The 19,997-nt window shown below is 56.5% G+C and overlaps 1 protein-coding gene and 1 long non-coding RNA gene across 3 annotated transcripts in view; one reads left to right on the top strand and one right to left on the bottom strand.

Annotated features, from left to right (window-relative positions):
* The window catches only part of LEMD3 (LEM domain containing 3), a 28,351-nt gene extending 17,800 nt beyond the window's left edge, over nucleotides 1-10,551 (bottom strand). Inside the window, exon 1 of the mRNA XM_075600355.1 lies at nucleotides 9,271-10,551. Coding sequence (XP_075456470.1) covers nucleotides 9,271-10,405 — 1,135 coding nt within the window. The 5' untranslated portion in view covers nucleotides 10,406-10,551. The remainder of the gene's footprint in view (nucleotides 1-9,270) is intronic.
* The window catches only part of LOC142495199 (uncharacterized), an 18,801-nt gene continuing 8,080 nt past the window's right edge, over nucleotides 9,277-19,997 (top strand). The window contains exon 1 of one of the 2 annotated variants that reach the window (XR_012801693.1): nucleotides 9,277-10,621. This is a non-coding gene — a long non-coding RNA (uncharacterized LOC142495199). The remainder of the gene's footprint in view (nucleotides 10,622-19,997) is intronic. The other variant, XR_012801692.1, reaches the window with a different exon arrangement.

Here is a 19,997-nt window from a genome sequence, read left to right as displayed (position 1 = left end):
CTTTATTAGATATTAGCTACTGATTATAATTCACTTATATGAGAAATGCTCAAACCCAATTTTCAAGGGCTACCAACAGGCCAGGCTTTCAGGATTTAACACATACTTATCCTATTACCTTAGTCTCGTCACAAAGACAACGTGTTTAGTATGTATTGCTTGTTGGTATGACTGAGCTCTTCTGACAGATTATCCATATTTCAGTTTACAAAACGTACTTTATACTAAATTCAGAGGTCATCTATTTCTCCGAAAAATCTTACCTGCCATTCTGAACTACATCTAGAGATGCCTTTATGCCTATAAAGCTCAGAAATTAACTTGTGCGACCCAATAAAAAGTGTTGCAACCCGAGGAGTCCCACAAAGATCAACAAAAAGAAAAATACATTGTACAGATCATGTGAAAAGAACCTAGAAGAAAGCACAAAGAATGCCTCCAATAGTGAAGTATATAAAAGTAATTTAATAGATAAAGTAAAATTAAAATACACTCACAGTACTGGCAATAAAAGCACGTAAATTACACGCTGGAGTCGTCTCCTAAATCATAAGCGTCCCTCTGTTGCTCCTTATCGCTGCTCAGGTCAACACCTGAGCAACGGAAGGGTGGCTTATGATTTAGCAGACGACTCCAGTGTGTACTATACGTGCTTTTATTGCTAGTACTGTGCGAGTGTATTTTCATTTTACTTTATAAAATTACTTTGACATACTTCACCATTGGAGGCATTCCCTTGTGCTTTCTTCTGGGCTCTTTTCACTTCAATTCTGGTGTTAAGGATTACCCCCATGAAAGCCTGGCTCAGATACTCCACAAATACATTTTACAAAACAACTTCCGCAGTGTGGCACTTTTCCTACTGCTGCCCAAACTCTCATAGCATTTTTATTACTATTTTTGTTTACATAGCTTTGTTAGTATTATCCTTATAACAATTAGTACCAACAGTAGTAGGACAGATTGATAAGGATTTCAAGTACTAAAATCCTAATTATAGCCATACCATTTCTATGAGCATACAACATGGCTTTTCAATTCTATTGGACAGATTATACAAAGTTGAACTACAATTTTAAGTGCATTTTTCACTTTTAGTTTGGATACAGTTAAAGATATGTTTTATTGGCCCATTCCTCTCCTTATCAGAGATCCACATGGGAGAAAGATGCAGCTGTTGAAGTGTCTTTAATTAGAGAAGTAAATGGTACGGTGCCCAGATAAGAAAATAAACACATTTAGTAAACATGACAATGCTCTTTGTACCATATTCATATTTAGGCTATAAAATAGAAAGGATATAGGCTTTTTAAAAGGAAATTTGCATTCTAAATTTGAAATAAAAAAAAGTAGTTAACACCGCGTACGAAAAAAAAGAAAAGGGTGGCACTGTGTACCCGGAGTACCATCACCCATCGTCCAATGGGAGACCTGCACCTTTTCTGTGAGCAACAGTAATCAAAGCCTGAAATGTCATCCCAAACATGTTTACAAACCAATTATATCTTTTAGATATACCTAAAAGTACTGTTTCAATCACCCACATATAACCCCTTAAATATGTGTCTGACTGGTTTCCTTTGGCCCATTGGACATGCTCTGCAGAAAGAATCAGGAGGTTTTGTGAGGATTCCTGCACTACAAGATTGTAAGCTCTCACGAGCAAGGCCCTCATTACCTTATCTGTGCGTATCAATCTCGTATACAATTTATACTATAACCCCATTGTACCAGGCTGTACAATATGTTGGTACTTTACAAATAAATAATGCTACAAGAGAAAAAAACAGCTTCTACAGCACTGATCGGCAAAAAAATAAAAAGGGTATATAAAAAAAAGGGGGGGGGGGCGTGCTTTAAGAAGAAACTACATCTCACATGGGGCAGAAGAGAGAGGTTTAGGACAAAAGGTGCTTGATTTATCACAGTGAGAATTAGAGGATATTTTAGTTGTGGGAAATGGGAAAGAATTTTGAGGCATCATTAAAACTGTGCCTCGCAAGACCTATTTGTGTAGCAATGTGTGCAGACAGTAAAACATCAGCACTCCAGTGGGTGGACTGATGCAAAAGCCAATATTGAATGATAAAGTTTAAAGACAATGAATTCATCAATGTTTCAGTCCCTACAGGGACCTTTTTCAAGATGGTAAAACAGACTTAATGGGGGTCAGCTGGTAAAACCATTTTTCAAGTCTTGATTATAAATCACCTTCAAAAACATTAAAAGGAGCAATCCACAATAAAAAAAACCCTTACTGTACTCGAACCAGGCCATTTACAGAGCTGAACCACGCAATGTTCCGCTTCATAAACCCCCTTGGTTCCCAAGATACTTACTGGTTAAGTTACCGGTATTACTTCCTAGTTTGTAAGAGGGGATTTACGTGGCCAGCTACCTATTTGCTGGTGATTTGGCAGACTTTTTTTCCCAGAGGGAGACTTAAACCCGGTAACTTCACCGTTAAGTATCTTGGGAACCAAGAACGGCTCCGCTAAAAAAGGACCATAAGTATGATTTTGGGGTTTACCATTAAAAAACATATAACACCAAAAATACTGTACATGTCTCATCACAGCATAATTCAGGGGTGCGCAAACTGGGGGGCGCCTGAAGTGTTCTGGAGGGGCACGGTGCTTACAGAGGTCCCTCGCTCATCCCCACAACATTTAAATTAAATGCCGGAGGAACGCGAGAGTCCTCTGCAAATCCTTTACCTCGTCTCCAGCGGCTTCTGGTGACGTGTCGCCATGGCAACGCCGAGTAATTTCATATGAGGTCAGAAAATGCACTGGGGGCAGACAAAAACATTTGCATACCCCTAGCATAATTAATACTTCTAAAAAGTATTACAAATTCTTCCTAATACATTAGCAGGAATTTAGATTAGACAATACAAGGGAGTTACAATTTTTTAAATGTTAAACCAAAAAAAGGGAGCAAAACAATGGGTCAATGAGAAACACAACCAGTATAAATTAAACCAGATGGTTGGGCGAGTTCCACACTATCAAAGTTGTGTTCACGTACATTATGGTAAATCTGTTAGAGCAGTTTTTTGGGCATGAACTGGAAAAGCTACAAAAGAATTACTAAATTGCCCAACACAAACTTGAATTATTAGCATAAAACCAGTCGGGATGCTGAGCTGAAGCTTACTCCATGCCTCATTTTGCCCATATAAAACATGGCAACTCTGGCAAAGATGTAAGCTACCAGGAAATATCTTAAAGCAGCAGTGGACAAAAATAAAACACCCTTAAGTATTAAGAATACCATTCTTGGTACTCGTAACAAAGCTCTGTCCTGGATCTCCTCTTACCTCTCCCACCGTACGTACTTTCAGTGTCTCTTCTGCTAACACCTCCTCCTCCTCTATTGATCTCTCTGTGGGGGTACCCCAGGGCTCTGTCCTGGGACCCCTTCTCTTTTCTCTGTACACACTTTCTCAAAGTGACCTAATCACATTTCTTGGGTTTAAAATATCACCTCTATGCTGACGACACACAAATTTACATTTCAACCCCATGCCTTATACCTGCTGTACAGACCAAAGTTTCTGAATGTTTCTCTGCGATATCATCCTGGATGGCCCTCCGCCGACTTAAACATGGCAAAAACAGAGCTCCTTATACTTCCTTCCACATTACTGTTGGAAGTACCATCATTGATCCAGTAGCCCAAGCACGCCGCATAATGGGGTCACACTCGACTCCTCTCTCACATTCAAAACATATCTAAAACCTGTCGCTTTTTCCGCCGCAATATTACAAAGATACACCCTTTCCTCTGTTGCTCGACTGCTAAAACTCTGACTCAGGCCCTCATTCTCTCCTGTCTCGACTACTGTAACCTCCTGCTGTCCGGCCTTCCTGCCTCATTTGTCTCCCCTACAAATCTATCTTAAACGCTGCTGCCAGAATCACTCAACTCTTTCCTAAAATCTGTCTCAGTGTCTCCCCTGCTGAAATCACTCTCCGGGCTTCCTATCAAATCCCGCATCTCACACTCAATTCTCCTCCTCAATTTTAAAGCTTTACAATCTTCGGCCCCTCCTTACATCTCAGTCCTAATTTCTCGCTATGCACCATCCCGACTCTTGTATTCTGCTCAAGGATGTCTTCTCCCTACCCCATTTGTATCTAAAGCCCTCTCCCGCCTTAAACCTTTCTCACTGACTGCCCCATCCCTCTGGAATGCCCTTCCCTTTAATACCCGACTAGCAACCTCTCTATCCACCTTTAAGACCCACCTTAAGACACATTTGCTTAAAGAAGCATATGAGTAGCACCGTGGCTAATACTATACACCAGGGTTTCCCAAACTTTTTTTTCCGTGACCCGGTTATTTTTTGAACTTCTCCTTCGTGACCCACTAAAAATTTTATCGCCTATACTGGCCTATAGGGCCTACACAGACACACACACAGCCACTGATACACACACACACAGCCACTGATACACACACACACAGCCACTGACAGACACGGAGCCACTGACACACACACTGATACATACACACAGCCTCTGATACACACACACACAGCCTCTGATACACACACACGCAGCCACTGACACAAACACGCAGCCACTGACACACACACACACGCAGCCACTGACACACACACACACACGCAGCCACTGACACACACACACGCAGCCACTGACACACACACACGCAGCCACTGACACACACGCAGCCACAGAGATACACACACACACACACTCGCTCTCCCCTATACCCACACAGACACAAACAGTGAATTACAGGCAACGACGGATGTGAGTGACTGGAGAGGGGGCCAGGGGCACTTGGGTGGGAGGGAGGGGGCCAGGGGCACTTGGGTGGGAGGGTGGGAGGGTGACCAGGGGCACTTGGGTGGGAGGGGGACCAGGGACACTTGGGTGGGAGAGTGGGAGGGGGACCAGGGGCACTTGGGTGGGAGACCAGGGGCACTTGGTGGGAGGGTGGGGGACCAGGGGCACTTGGGTGGGAGGGTGGGAGGGGGACCAGGGGCACTTGGGTGGGAGGGTGGGAGGGGGACCAGGGGCACTTGGGTGGGAGGGGGACCAGGGGCACTTGGGTGGGAGGGGGACCAGGGGCACTAGGGGGACCAGGGGCACTTGGGTGGGAGGGTGGGAGGGGGACCAGGGGCACTTGGGTGGGAGGGTGGGAGGGGGACCAGGGGCACTTGGGTGGGTGGGAGGGGGACCAGGGGCACTTGGGTGGGTGGGAGGGGGACCAGGGGCACTTGGGTGGGTGGGAGGGGGACCAGGGGCACTTGGGTGGGTGGGAGGGGGACCAGGGGCACTTGGGTGGGTGGGAGGGGGACCAGGGGCACTTGGGTGGGTGGGAGGGGGACCAGGGGCACTTGGGTGGGTGGGGGACCAGGGGCACTTGGGTGGGAGGCAGTGACTGGGTGGGGTGACTTACCTTGCCGCCGGACGCTTTCCCCTGCTGCCCCCGATATCCCCTGCTGCCCGGGACGGGAGGTGGGCTTGGGGGGACGGGAGGTGGGCTTGGGGGGACGGGAGGTGGGCTCGGGAGGGGGTGCCACGGGAGGTGAGCTCGGGAAGCTGGCTGCGGGGGGAAGCTGGCCGCGGGGGGAAGCGGGCCGCAGTAGGAGCTTGAACTTCCCCCTCCGTCCCACGTAACGTGTGGGCCGCAGAGGAGCTGGTACTTCCTCCTCCGTCCCACGTTGGGAGCGGGGGGGGAGGAAGGGAGCAGGCCCTGCGCAAGCGCGCGGGACCGCAGGGGGAAATCGGCGGCATTTTTTTAAAATTGAGCAGGGGGGACGGGAGACACCGCGCGGCCAGCCTCGCTGCGACCCGGCAATTTTGGTGCCGTGGCCCGGTGCCGGGTCGCGACCCACCGTTTGGGAAACGCTGCTATACAAGATACATAAAGCTTGGCCCCCTGCAAACGCACTCCTACTGTCTCTGTACGTTCTTTCTACCTACCAATTAGATTGTAAGCTTTTCTGAGCAGGGACTACTCTTCCAACATTTTACTCTTAGGTCTGAAGCACTTACTCCCATGATCTGTTATTTGTATTATCTGTTATTTAAATGATTGTCACGTGTATTACTACTGTGAAGCGCTATATAAAAGACATACAATTAAGTCAAACCGATTTTTTGGAAGTCCGCGTTTTGTGGTGCGCGAGGCAGGTGCATTCTGGCCGCCCCCACCTCTTTCAGTGTGTCGGTAGGTATCAGTGACATGCTGACATAGACACACGCAGAGACAGAGGCTGGCAGACACGCTTTGTATATTGAGAGCAGGTTGCGCCTGAAGCTCACTGCCTCAATCCCGCACGGCTCTATCTCCTGTTCTCCAATTCCTCGCTGAGCGCGGCCAGTCGCAGAGTACTTGATCCGGCTTTAATGTCCCATTCACAAAGGATCGGGCGCACTGGCCAGTCAGCACTACAAAGCACAAGCGCTGGCAGGGGGGAGATTTTAGGTGCCAGGGATTTTTCTATCCCATCTTAAAGCATTTCTGGTTGAAACGTGCAATTGCAGAGTAATGTAAAAACTAATGTATTCTCAATAATCCAAGGTACTGTATATAGAACAAAGTTCCGTAATTACAGTGCTCAAATGTGTCAAGACACTAATCGCATAAATGTTGAATAGTCAATATATAGCTTGATTGAAGAAAACAGATGAAACAGGTGACCTAAATGACAGTGAGTGCTGGAGTATACAGGTATATGCTCATGTGTGAGATGCATAGGATGTATGTTCTGGTAGGTGACACATGTGAGAGATAATAAATACTACCCACTACGTCACCTCCTATTAGGACTGCTTCTCCAGAGTATGTAGAACCATGTATAATGTCCCAGCAAAACCAAGGTATATCAAAATAGGTTAGTTACTCACATCAGGTCATCTGTATTTCCTCCAGTAGCGTGCATAAGATAGTAGAGGCAGAATGAATCATCCCAGAAGGGAAAGGAGATGGGGCATAGCCGTGCAAGCAAGGAGTGAATCCAGTGCCAAAAGGATCCGATGAAAAATGCTTTCTTAGTAAGACAACATGGTGCAGACAAGTAAAAGATTCCTCTTACGCGTTTCACACCGCACGCGGTGCTTCGTCACAGAGATCCTTTTGGCCCTGGATTCATTCCTTGCTTGCACGGCTGTGCTCCATCTCCTTTCCCTTCTGGGATGATTCATTCGATTCTCAATAATCTCCTGCTAAATTGTGTTGGAATATTAAATGTTTTTAGAACAATCTTAAATGATGAATCAAACATTGAAAATAAGAGGAAATTTTTCCTATTTCCATTTTAACTGCAGTACAGTTTCCTAAGGGGTTGTACCTAAAAATGTGCATTCTTACAAATAAGTTGAGACACTATGAACCATTTATTTGCCAAAGGGGTATGAATAGAACAGCTATACGTTTCTCAGACACTAAAAGGATTTAAAAATAAAAGCTTTAAGTTAAAACCAACAGCCCAGACATTCAGACTTTTCAATGTTCAAACAGAACTTACAGCTCTCCTCTCACTCTTCCAGAAAATCCAGTAAGTGGCAGTCAGCAATATAGTTACATTATAAGGGGTGTTCTTGACTAAAAAAAAATAATAAAGCCAATCAAGGAGCTAGTCTTAAAAATACACCCACGATTATGGGTTTATTAGAACTACGAATGTGAAAGTATATCTTAACCCTTCCACTACCCCTATGACAAGCTGAACGCCACAAGGACCGTATGACGTGTAAGATAGGATTTTTCCTCATTTCTAGGGGGAAGAGTGCGTTCGTCCGTCGGAACAATTCTATGCGTGCTATCGGTGGCCCAACCATTACTACGTTATTGCTATCCCAAGCGATCACATGCTAACAATTCCAGGATGTCCAGCAACACTTAAGTGCAGCCGGACTTCTGGCAGCAAAAGACAACGTTTCAATACAGATGTGTCATAATGAGTAGCATCTGCCCCATTCCCCCCTATACAACTTCTCCCATAATGTCCCATTTTTAAATAGATTTCTGTTTACTACAATATCGTGTTTTTTAGCCATGAACACAATCTTCTCCTATGTCGAGCCAACTAACTAAACATCTCCTATTTAACCCATCACATCGCCTCTTACTGCTCTGTGGCGACACATCACCAAATCCTGGTTCCACACATACTCCCCCTCACGTCTCACTGTCTGCCCCTGGAGCGCCTTCATGCCGTGCACTACCAACTACTCACACTGTTTCTCCATTACTTGTTCACCCAACACCTCCAAGACTTTTCCTGTGCTGCACCCCAACTCTGGAATTCTCTACCACGCATGCTCACTCTCCCCTATATTTAAAAGTCAACTAAAAACACTTTTTCGTGAAGACCTATCCAACTGTGCTGACTTTTTTTATGTTCACTCTAGAAAAGCAGTCAGAGGTCTGAAATTGATTGCTAAACCCATGCTAAGGAATGTCCCACACAAACACTATTCAATTTGTCTTCACTCCCCACCTTTTTAGATTGCAAGCTTCTCGATGCAGACACCTTCCTATTATTTCCGTTTGTCTCAACTTAAATGGTTTTGTTTTGCTATACAAGGTTATTGTCATGCCTTCCACATTGTACTGTGGAATGTTGGTGCATTCAATAAGTCTTAACCAGTTTACCTACTGATGTCATAACGGCAAGAAATGGGGGTCAGGTTACGCTCTTCCCAAGTCTCTTTAAAATACAAAAAAAAAGTCCTGTACAGATATGTACAATGTGATGAATGGAAGGTATAAATCGAGATAGGAAACCTACATGCCAACTGGATTTCAGCCATCTCAATAGCCTGGGCTATTAGTTGGCAAATTCCTTTGACTGGCGCCACCTTCAATGGCTCATTCCACTGGATGTGAAATCCTTCTGATGAAACAAATTCATCTGACAAATCATAGTAAAGGACAAGTCTTGCCATATGTTAATTTTTGTTTCCAAAACATAAAATGTTAGGTCAAGAAATAACTTGGTTTCGTGAAATCATAGCTGAACGCTGTAAATAAAAAGAAGGTCAACAACCATAATTTTCTAAACCATTCCAATATCACAGCAGCAAACACGTTAGTATAATAAGCTCTTGACCTCATCACATCCTTTATTACTTTCTAACAATACTTTTGTACACTACGTTTCAAGGAGCAGGGACTATATTTTGTATGGATATATACAACACGAACATTTTGTAAATCATGGTTTCCCCATTGTAATGCATGTTGTAAGAATGTTATGGCCTTATTAATAACACTAACAATACTCACAGCTCTCCTCACCAGACAGCCCTGTGCCTCTCATCCTCAGGTAAGTAAGCCCAAGCAGCAGGAAGAAGAGGCAGGCGGTGGTCAGGAGAAACATGGATAGGTAGTGGGCACTGAAGCCTCCTGTGGGAGACACCTCCTCTCTCTTGAATTGCTGGAGCAGCGCCTCCTCGGGCTCGGGCAGCTTCTGTTTCTTCTTGCTGCCCGTGTAGGGATGCTGGGGGTGGCTATGGTTAGACGCAGAGTGGTTGGAGTGGGAGGTCCGAAGTGGGAGGCTGTTAGTGGCTAGGTACACTCTGGAGGCCTCCTGGCTGTAGCTGCCCCCCAGGTGGTTGTTGGCCTTGCGCTTGAGATCCGCGGCCCTGTCTGTGTCTGCAAGGGGTGACTTCCTGGAGGGTCCCCGGTGCCTTGGGGAGGCATTGGCCTCCCCTCTCTCCCACGCCTGCCGGGAAGGCGGCTCCGAGTCGTCCATGCCGTTGTTCCGGGCCTGTGCAGTGGCACTCCGCCTGCTTCGGCGGCCTGGCGCCTCGTCCCTCCCCCGCTCCTCTTCGTCCGAGTCGGAATAATTGTCCCTGCAGCAGGAGAGCCGGCTGCCGTTCACTGCCCTGCTTTTGGTCGCCTCTCCCCCTTCCTCCACCTCGTCCCGCCCCGTGGGGCAGTGCGGCCTGCGCGCCCCCCACCAGCCAGGCGCCTTCCGCCCGTCCGCCGCCGCAGTAACGCACACCCGCTGGGCCTGGCACAGCTCCGGCTGAGGGGTGCTGCTCTGATCCCACCGGCCTCCCTGCGCCCTCGGCCCAACCTCAGCATCTGACTCATCAGAGCTGAACCCAAGAAGCAGCAGCGGCGGCTGCTTCCCGGCCTCCCTCTGCGGGCTCTGGCGGCCAAGGCCCCCGCCTCTTCTGTGCGTCACGTCCCCGCCAGTCTGGCGGGATCCCCCGCTCTCACACAGCCCAGCCGCCGCCGCGATGTTATTAGTCACCCCCCGTGCCTTCCCGCTGCGGGGTCGCTGCTCCTCGCGGAGTTTCTTCAGCTTTTTCAGGTAGACTGGCCGCGTGCTCTCGGTGACCGGACCCGGCATAATCCCGGAGCGCTTCAACTCGGAGAAAAGCTCCTCATCCGTTAGCTGCGCGGTCGCCATTTTGACCACTCTAGCTCGGGGAGCTCGGGCTCTCTCTCCCTCTGCCTCCTTTCCCTCCCTCAACACGCTGGCTTCGCTCCGGAAGTGACGCGCACGAACTAGACTGTGAACTAGACCCGTCGGTCACCCAGCGGCGGCGCGAGTCTCCTGAGCGCGCGCATACCTGGCCGTCTCACCTCCGGAGTGCGCGAGTATGCAGCATAGGTGCCAACCATTGTGAGACAATGCAGGCGGGGGGCGGGAGAATGTTTGTAGGCACAACTGTTCCTTGTTGTTGTTTTTTTTTAAGCGAGTACACTATAGCAAGCTTTAAATATAGTATAATAGAATTTATCGAAAAAATATTTTTTATATATATATTTTTTTAATTATTTGTGAAAATAGCCATTTTTATTGAACTGGAAAAACCATGCCAATATCTAATAAAAAAGAAAAGACTGCCGTAGAGAGCATAAGGCCGCGTCCAGGGTGATGCTGCGTGCTCGTGCTCGTGCTCGTGCTCAGCGCGATCAAACACATTGCGACAATGTGTTTGTCCTTAGTGCACGTGCCCGTGAGAGCTCAGTTGCCTGTCTTGGCAAGCAGCAAGCTCATAGGCACGTGCATTCAGAATTATCATTCTGATCGCGCTAAGCACGAGCGCGCCCGCTTCGCTTTCCCCTGACTGCAGCCTTAGGCCTCGAACGTGCGCGCTGTGCTTTTCCTGGCCGGCTAGGCGCGCGCGCGGCCCCGATGACTCGGAGCTTGATCACCCTCATTGGGCGAACCGCTCACGTGACGCGCTTGCGAGCAGCAAAATCAATTTTGCTTGCTCGGAAAGCGGGAGAGCGCCGAGCAGGCGCACCCGCCCACTCACACAGGCCACGTGCATTGTCGCTACGTGTCCAGCGTGAGCACGCGCACCCGCTCAGCACCACCCTGGACGAGGCCTTAGGCCTTGATTATACTAGGTCCGCCATTGCGAGCACGCTCTATCGTGACGTCGTGCCTGAAACGTGCACTGCAGGCAGGAGGCAACAGGGTGGCGTGGCTGTGAGCGGTTCGCTCTCATTGACTGAACCGCTCACGTGACGTGACCACTGCGCGCCAAATCGAAAATCTCCTTGAAAAGCTTGCGCGGTTGATCTGCTGCTGCTCCATGTGCGTTTCAGGTGAGGAACAACTCTTTCCACTCAAGCCTCCCAGACTGAACGATTGAGTAGCATAATCCTGAAACTGATAAAGCTTTTATTTAGACTATAAACACATACTGTATGAACATTTATTTATAAAATGTTTTACCTGGAAGTAATATATTGAGAGTTCATAGATGAATGCAAGCCCTAGGCCTCGTCCAGGGTGAAGGGAAGAGCAGAGCGAGCGTGCTGACGCTCATGCACAGTGACGTCACGTGCATGTAAGCACGAGACCAATCTTGTCCTGCTAGAAGAAAATTGCGAGCGGGGGGGCGTGTCAGTGGGACGCGGGGGCGTGTCAGTGGGATGGGGGCGTGTCTGTGGGACGCGGTGGGGGCATGTCAGTGGGACACGGGGGTGTCAGTGGGACGCGGGGAGGTGTCAGTGGGAAGCGGGAGGGGGGCATCTATTGCAGTAACATATATATATATATATCTACTAGCTGAGAGACCCGGCGTTGCCCGGGATGTAAATGCGTAATAGGTAGTATTATTTATAACTCGTGGAACAATAGGTGAGTATTTGTTGTAAAGGTTTCGGGGGGGGGGAAAGGGGAGCGGGGGGGGGGAAAGGGGAGCGGGGGGGGGGAAAGGGGAGCGGGGGGGGAGAAAGGGGAGCGGGGGGGGGAGAAAGGGGAGCGGGGGGGGGGAGAAAGGGGAGCGGGGGGGGGGAGAAAGGGGAGCGGGGGGGGGGAAGAAAGGGGAGCGGGGGGGGGGGAAGAAAGGGGAGCGGGGGGTGGGAGAAAGGGGAGCGGGGGGTGGGAGAAAGGGGAGCGGGGGGTGGGAGAAAGGGGAGCGGGGGGTGGGAGAAAGGGGAGCGGGGGGTGGGAGAAAGGGGAGCGGGGGGGGGAGAAAGGGGAGCGGGGGGGGGGAGAAAGGGGGGGAGAAAGGGGAGCGGGGGGTGGGAGAAAGGGGAGCGGGGGGGGTAGAAAGGGGAGCGGGGGGTAGAAAGGGGAGCGGGGGGGAGAAAGGGGAGCGGGGGGGGGAGAAAGGGGAGCGGGGGGGAGAAAGGGGAGCGGGGGGGGAGAAAGGGGAGCGGGGGGGGAGAAAGGGGAGCGGGGGGTGGGAGAAAGGGGAGGCGGGGGTGGGAGAAAGGGGGGGAGAAAGGGGAGCGGGGGGTGGGAGAAAGGGGAGCGGGGGGGTAGAAAGGGGAGCGGGGGGGAGAAAGGGGAGCGGGGGGGGGAGAAAGGGGAGCGGGGGGGGGAGAAAGGGGAGCGGGGGGGGAGAAAGGGGAGCGGGGGGGGAGAAAGGGGAGCGGGGGGGGAGAAAGGGGAGCGGGGGGTGGGAGAAAGGGGAGCGGGGGGTGGGAGAAAGGGGAGCGGGGGGGGAGAAAGGGGAGCGGAGGGGAGAAAGGGGAGCGGGGGGGTAGAAAGGGGAGCGGGGGGGGAGAAAGGGGAGCGGGGGGGGGGAAGGGGAGCGGGGGGGGGGGAAAGGGGAGCGGGGGGGGGGAGAAAGGGGAGCGGGGGGGGAAGGGGAGCGGGGGGGGGAGAAAGGGGAGCGGGGGGGGAAGGGGAGCGGGGGGGGAGAAAGGGGAGCGTGGGGGGGAGAAAGGGGAGCGGGGGGGGAGAAAGGGGAGCGGGGGGGGGGGAGAAAGGGGAGCGGGGGGGGGGAGAAAGGGGAGGGGGGGGGGAAAGGGGAGTGGGGGGGGGTGGAGAGCAGGGGGCATATGTATTGTCATAATTTATGTATGGGCATTTCCCCCCCCTCCTCCGTGCGTCCGTCCCCCTGCTGGTTCGGCTGGTGGCCCGTTCCCCGTGACTCCCCCCCCCTGTTCCCCGTGACTCCCCCCCCCTGTTCCCCGTGACTCCCCCCCCCTGTTCCCCGTGACTCCCCCCCCCGTTCCCTGTGACTCGCGCTCCCCCCCCCCCCCCCCCCGGCGGCCGCTTGGTCCCCCCGATGTGCCGTCCTGCTGAGTGAGGCGTGCAGGCGGCTGCAGGAAGCGCCCTGTGTGGGCCTAAGACTCGCGCTACCCCCCCCCCCCCCCCCGGCGCCCGCTCGATGTGGCGTCTGGCTGAGCGGCGGTAGGAAGCGCCCTGTGTGTGTGGGCCTGAGGCGGCATGCGCAGTGGGCCTGAGGCTGAGGCGGCATGCGCAGTGGGCCTGAGGCTGAGGCGGGACGCGCAGTGGGCCTGAGGCTGAGGCGGGACGCACAGTGACTTACCTGAGCGGGTGGTAGCGCCGGGGAGGTAAGGGAGCAGCTGGGGTAGGAGGGCCGCGCTTCCCGTCCGGAGCCAGTGCAGGACGGTGCACGTGAGGGGGGGGGAGGGGGGCGGACAGAGGGTGTGTGTGTGTGTGTGTATAGAGCTGCTGTGTTGTGTGTGTGTGTGTGTGTGTGTATAGAGCTGCTGTGTTGTGTGTGTGTATAGAGCTGCTGTGTTGTGTGTGTGTGTATGTGTATAGAGCTGCTGTGTTGTGTGTGTGTCTGTGTGTGGGCCGTCACTCCGCCTCAGGCCAATGAGAGGTGTGCGGGGGCGGGCGACCCAAGGGACCAATGAGATTTCCCCTAGGGACACCGGACATCCAGGCAGGCAAACATACAGTGCTTTCACTAATATAGTATAAGATATATATAGATATATATATATATCCATATCCATATATATAATACTAGCTGATATACCCGGCGTTGTCCGTGAGTTAAATTTCCCGATCCCTCCTCTCCCCCTATTTCTGTGCTCCCCCTCTTTCTCCATTCCCCCCCCCCCGAGGGAGGGACAGTGGACAGGAGGGGGGGGACAGTGGACAGGAGGGGGGGGGACAGTGGACAGGAGGGGGGGGACAGTGGACAGGAGGGGGGGGGGACAGTGGACAGGAGGGGGGGACAGTGGACAGGAGGGGGGGGACAGTGGACAGGAGGGGGGGACAGTGGACAGGAGGGGGGGGACAGTGGACAGGAGGGGGGGACAGTGGACAGGAGGGGGGGACAGTGGACAGGAGGGACAGTGGACAGGAGGGGGGGGACAGTGGCCAGGAGGGGGGTACAGTGGCCAGGAGGGGGGGGGGGGACAGTGGCCAGGAGGAGGGGGGACAGTGGCCAGGAGGGGGGGGACAGTGGACAGGAGGGGGGGACAGTGGACAGGAGGGGGGGGGACAGTGGACAGGAGGGGGGGACAGTGGACAGGAGGGGGGGACAGTGGACAGGAGGGGGGGACAGTGGACAGGAGGGGGGGGCAGTGGACAGGAGGGGGGAACAGTGGACAGGAGGGAGTGGACAGGAGGGGGGACAGTGGACAGGAGGGGGGAGGGACAGTGGACAGGAGGGGGGGACAGTGGACAGGAGGGAGGGACAGTGGACAGGAGGGGGGGACAGTGGACAGGAGGGGGGGACATTGGACAGGAGGGGGGGACAGTGGACAGGAGGGGGGGACAGTGGACAGGAAGGGGGGGACAGTGGACAGGAGGGGGGGACAGTGGACAGGAGGGGGGGGACAGTGGACAGGAGGGGGGGACAGTGGACAGGAGGGGGGGACAGTGGACAGGAGGGGGGACAGTGGACAGGAGGGGGGACAGTGGACAGGAGGGGGGGACAGTGGACAGGAGGGGGGGACAGTTGACAGGAGGGGGGGACAGTGGACAGGAGGGGGGGACAGTGGACAGGAGGGGGGGACAGTGGACAGGAGGGGGGGACAGTGGACAGGAGGGGGGGGACAGTGGACAGGAGGGGGGGGGCAGTGGACAGGAGGTGGGGACAGTGGACAGGAGGGGGGGGACAGTGGACAGGAGGGGGGGACAGTGGACAGGAGGGGTGGGGGACAGTGGACAGGAGGTGGGGACAGTGGACAGGAGGGGGGGACAGTGGACAGGAGGGGGGGGGACAGTGGACAGGAGGGGGGGGGACAGTGGACAGGAGGGGGGGGACAGTGGACAGGAGGGGGGGGGACAGTGGACAGGAGGGGGGGGACAGTGGACAGGAGGGGGGGGGACAGTGGACAGGAGGGGGGGGACAGTGGACAGGAGTGGGGGGGACAGTGGACAGGAGGGGGGGGACAGTGGACAGGAGGGGGGGGACAGTGGACAGGAGGGGGGGGGACAGTGGACAGGAGGGGGGGGGGGTCAGTGGACAGGAGGGGGGAGGACAGTGGACAGGAGGGGGGGGACAGTGGACAGGAGGGGGGGGGACAGTGGACAGGAGGGGGGGACAGTGGACAGGAGGGGGGGGACAGTGGACAGGAGGGGGGTGGGGACACAGTGGACAGGAGGGGGGGGTGGGGGGACAGTGGACAGGAGGGGGGGTGGGGACACAGTGGACAGGAGGGGGGTGGGGACAGTGGACAGGAGGGGGGGTGGGGACAGTGGACAGGAGGGGGGGACACAGTGGACAGGAGGGGGGGTGGGGACACAGTGGACAGGAGGGGGGGACAGTGGACAGGAGGGGGGGGGACAGTGGACAGGAGGGGGGGGACAGTGGACAGGAGGGGGGGGACAGTGGACAGGAGGGGGGGGGACAGTGGACAGGAGGGGGGGGTCAGTGGACAGGAGGGGGGGGACAGTGGACAGGAGTGGGGGGGACAGTGGACAGGAGGGGGGGGGGCAGTGGACAGGAGGGGGGGGGGGTCAGTGGACAGGAGGGGGGAGGACAGTGGACAGGAGGGGGGGACAGTGGACAGGAGGGGGGGGGACAGTGGACAGGAGGGGGGGACAGTGGACAGGAGGGGGGGACAGTGGACAGGAGGGGGGTGGGGACACAGTGGACAGGAGGGGGGGACAGTGGACAGGAGGGGGGTGGGGACACAGTGGACAGGAGGGGGGGTGGGGACACAGTGGACAGGAGGGGGGGTGGGGACACAGTGGACAGGAGGGGGGGGGACAGTGGACAGGAGGGGGGGGACAGTGGACAGGAGGGGGGGGACAGTGGACAGGAGTGGGGGGGACAGTGGACAGGAGTGGGGGGGACAGTGGACAGGAGTGGGGGGGACAGTGGACAGGAGTGGGGGGGACAGTGGACAGGAGTGGGGGGGACAGTGGACAGGAGGGGGGGGGACAGTGGACAGGAGGGGGGGAGGACAGTGGACAGGAGGGGGGGGACAGTGGACAGGAGGGGGGGGACAGTGGACAGGAGGGGGGGGACAGTGGACAGGAGGGGGGACAGTGGACAGGAGGGGGGGACAGTGGACAGGAGGGGGGTGGGGACACAGTGGACAGGAGGGGGGGTGGGGACACAGTGGACAGGAGGGGGGGTGGGGACACAGTGGACAGGAGGGGGGTGGGGACAGTGGACAGGAGGGGGGGTGGGGACAGTGGACAGGAGGGGGGGGACACAGTGGACAGGAGGGGGGGTGGGGACAGTGGACAGGAGGGGGGGGACACAGTGGACAGGAGGGGGGTGGGGACACAGTGGACAGGAGGGGGGGTGGGGACACAGTGGACAGGAGGGGGGGTGGGGACACAGTGGACAGGAGGGGGGGGTGGGGGGACAGTGGACAGGAGGGGGGGTGGGGACACAGTGGACAGGAGGGGGGGTGGGGACACAGTGGACAGGAAGGGGGGTGGGGACACAGTGGACAGTAGGGGGGGTGGGGACACAGTGGACAGGAGGGGGGGTGGGGACACAGTGGACAGGAGGGGGGGTGGGGACACAGTGGACAGGAGGGGGGGTGGGGACACAGTGGACAGGAAGGGGGTGGGGACACAGTGGACAGGAGGGGGGGTGGGGACAGTAGGGGGGGTGGGGACACAGTGGACAGGAGGGGGGGTGCGGACACAGTGGACAGGAGGAGGGGGTGGGGACACAGTGGACAGGAGGGGGGGTGGGGACACAGTGGACAGGAGGGGGGGTGGGGACACAGTGGACAGGAGGGTGGGTGGGGACACAGTGGACAGTAGGGGGGGGTGGGGACACAGTGGACAGGAGGGGGGGTGGGGACACAGTGGACAGGAGGGGGGGGTGGGGACACAGTGGACAGGAGGGGGGGTGGGGACACAGTGGACAGGAGGGGGGGTGGGGACACAGTGGACAGGAGGGGGGGTGGGGACACAGTGGACAGGAAGGGGGGTGGGAACACAGTGGACAGGAGGGGGGGTGGGGACACAGTGGACAGGAGGGGGGGTGGGGACACAGTGGACAGGAGGGGGGGTGGGGACACAGTGGACAGGAGGGGGGTGGGGACAGTGGACAGGAGGGAGGGTGGGGACAGTGGACAGGAGGGGGGTGGGGACACAGTGGACAGGAGGGGGGTGGGGACACAGTGGACAGGAGGGGGGGTGGGGACACAGTGGACAGGAGGGGGGGTGGGGACACAGTGGACAGGAGGGGGGTGGGGACACAGTGGACAGGAGGGGGGATGGGGACACAGTGGACAGGAGGGGGGTGGGGACACAGTAGACAGGAGGGGGGGTGGTGACACAGTGGACAGGAGGGGGGGGTGGGGACACAGTGGACACGAAGGGGGGTGGGGACACAGTGGACAGGAGGGGGGGTGGGGACACAGTGGACAGGAGGGGGGGTGGGGACACAGTGGACAGGAGGGGGGGTGGGGACACAGTGGACAGGAGGGGGGGTGGGGACACAGTGGACAGGAGGGGGGGTGGGGACACAGTGGACAGGAGGGGGGGTGGGGACACAGTGGACAGGAGGGGGGGTGGGGACACAGTGGACAGGAAGGGGGGTGGGGACACAGTGGACAGGAGGGGGGGTGGGGACACAGTGGACAGGAGGGGGGGTGGGGACACTGGACAGGAGGGGGATGGGGACACAGTGGACAGGAGGGGGGTGGGGACACAGTGGACAGGAGGGGGAGTGGGGACACAGTGGACAGGAGGGGGGTGGGGACACAGTGGACAGGAGGGGGGGTTGGGACAGTGGACAGGAGGGGGGGACAGTGGACAGGAGGGGGGGGGGGACAGTGGACAGGAGGGGGTGGGGGGACAGTGGACAGGAGGGGGGTGGGGGTACAGTGGACAGGAGGGGGGGTGGGGGGACAGTGGACAGGAGGGGGGATGGGGGGACAGTGGACCGGAGGGGGGTGGGGGGACAGTGGACAGGAGGGGGGACAGTGGACAGGAGGGGGGGGGGGGGGACAGTGGACAGGAGGAGGGGTGGGGGGACAGTGGACAGGAGGGGGGGTGGGGGGACAGTGGACAGGAGGGGGGGGGGGACAGTGGACAGGAGGGGGATGGGGACACAGTGGACAGGAGGGGGGGTGGGGACACAGTGGACAGGAGTGGGGGTGGGGACACAGTGGACAGGAGGGGGGGTGGGGACAGTGGACAGGAGGGAGGGTGGGGGACAGTGGACAGGAGGGGGGTGGGGACACAGTGGACAGGAGGGGGGGTGGGGACACAGTGGACAGGAGGGGGGGTGGGGACACAGTGGACAGAGGTGGGGTGGGGACACAGTGGACAGTAGGGGGGTGGGGACAGGAGGGGGGTGGGGACACAGTGGACAGGAGGGGGGGTGGGGACACAGTGGACAGGAGGGGGGGTGGGGACACAGTAGACAGGAGGGGGGGTGGGGACACAGTGGACACGAAGGGGGGGTGGGGACACAGTGGACAGGAGGGGGGGTGGGGACACAGTGGACAGGAGGGGGGGTGGGGACACAGTGGACAGGAGGGGGGGGTGGGGACACAGTGGACAGGAGGGGGGGTGGGGACACAGTGGACAGGAGGGGGGGTGGGGACACAGTGGACAGGAGGGGGGGTGGGGACACAGTGGACAGGAGGGGGGGTGGGGACACAGTGACAGGAGGGGGGTGGGGACACAGTGGACAGGAGGGGGGGGTGGGGACACATTGGACAGGAGGGGGGGTGGGGACACAGTGGACAGGAGGGGGGGTGGGGACACAGTGGACAGGAGGGGGGGTGGGGACACAGTGGACAGGAGGGGGGTGGGGACACAGTGGACAGGAGGGGGGTGGGGACACAGTGGACAGGAGGGGGGGTGGGGACACAGTGGACAGGAGGGGGATGGGGACACAGTGGACAGGAGGGGGGTGGGGACACAGTGGACAGGAGGGGGAGTGGGGACACAGTGGACAGGAGGGGGGGTGGGGACACAGTGGACAGGAGGGGGGGTTGGGACAGTGGACAGGAGGGGGGGGGACAGGGACAGGAGGGGGGTGGGGGGACAGTGGACAGGAGGGGGGTGGGGGGACAGTGGACAGGAGGGGGGATGGGGGGACAGTGGACAGGAGGGGGGTGGGGGGACAGTGGACAGGAGGGGGGTGGGGGGACAGTGGACAGGAGGGGGGGAGGGGGGACAGTGGACAGGAGGGGGGTGGGGGGACAGTGGACAGGAGGGGGGGTGGGGGGACAGTGGACAGGAGGGGGGGTGGGGGGACAGTGGACAGGAGGGGGGGATGGGGGGGACAGTGGACAGGAGGGGGGGAGGGGGGACAGTGGACAGGAGGGGGGGTGGGGGACAGTGGACAGGAGGGGGGGTGGGGTGACAGTGGACAGGAGGGGGGATGGGGGGACAGTGG

The sequence above is a fragment of the Ascaphus truei genome, chromosome 5, assembly GCF_040206685.1.
Source record: "Ascaphus truei isolate aAscTru1 chromosome 5, aAscTru1.hap1, whole genome shotgun sequence".
NCBI lineage: Eukaryota > Metazoa > Chordata > Amphibia > Anura > Ascaphidae > Ascaphus > Ascaphus truei.
The sequence above is the reverse complement of the archived record's forward strand: the minus strand, read 5'-3'. Positions and strand labels throughout refer to the sequence as shown.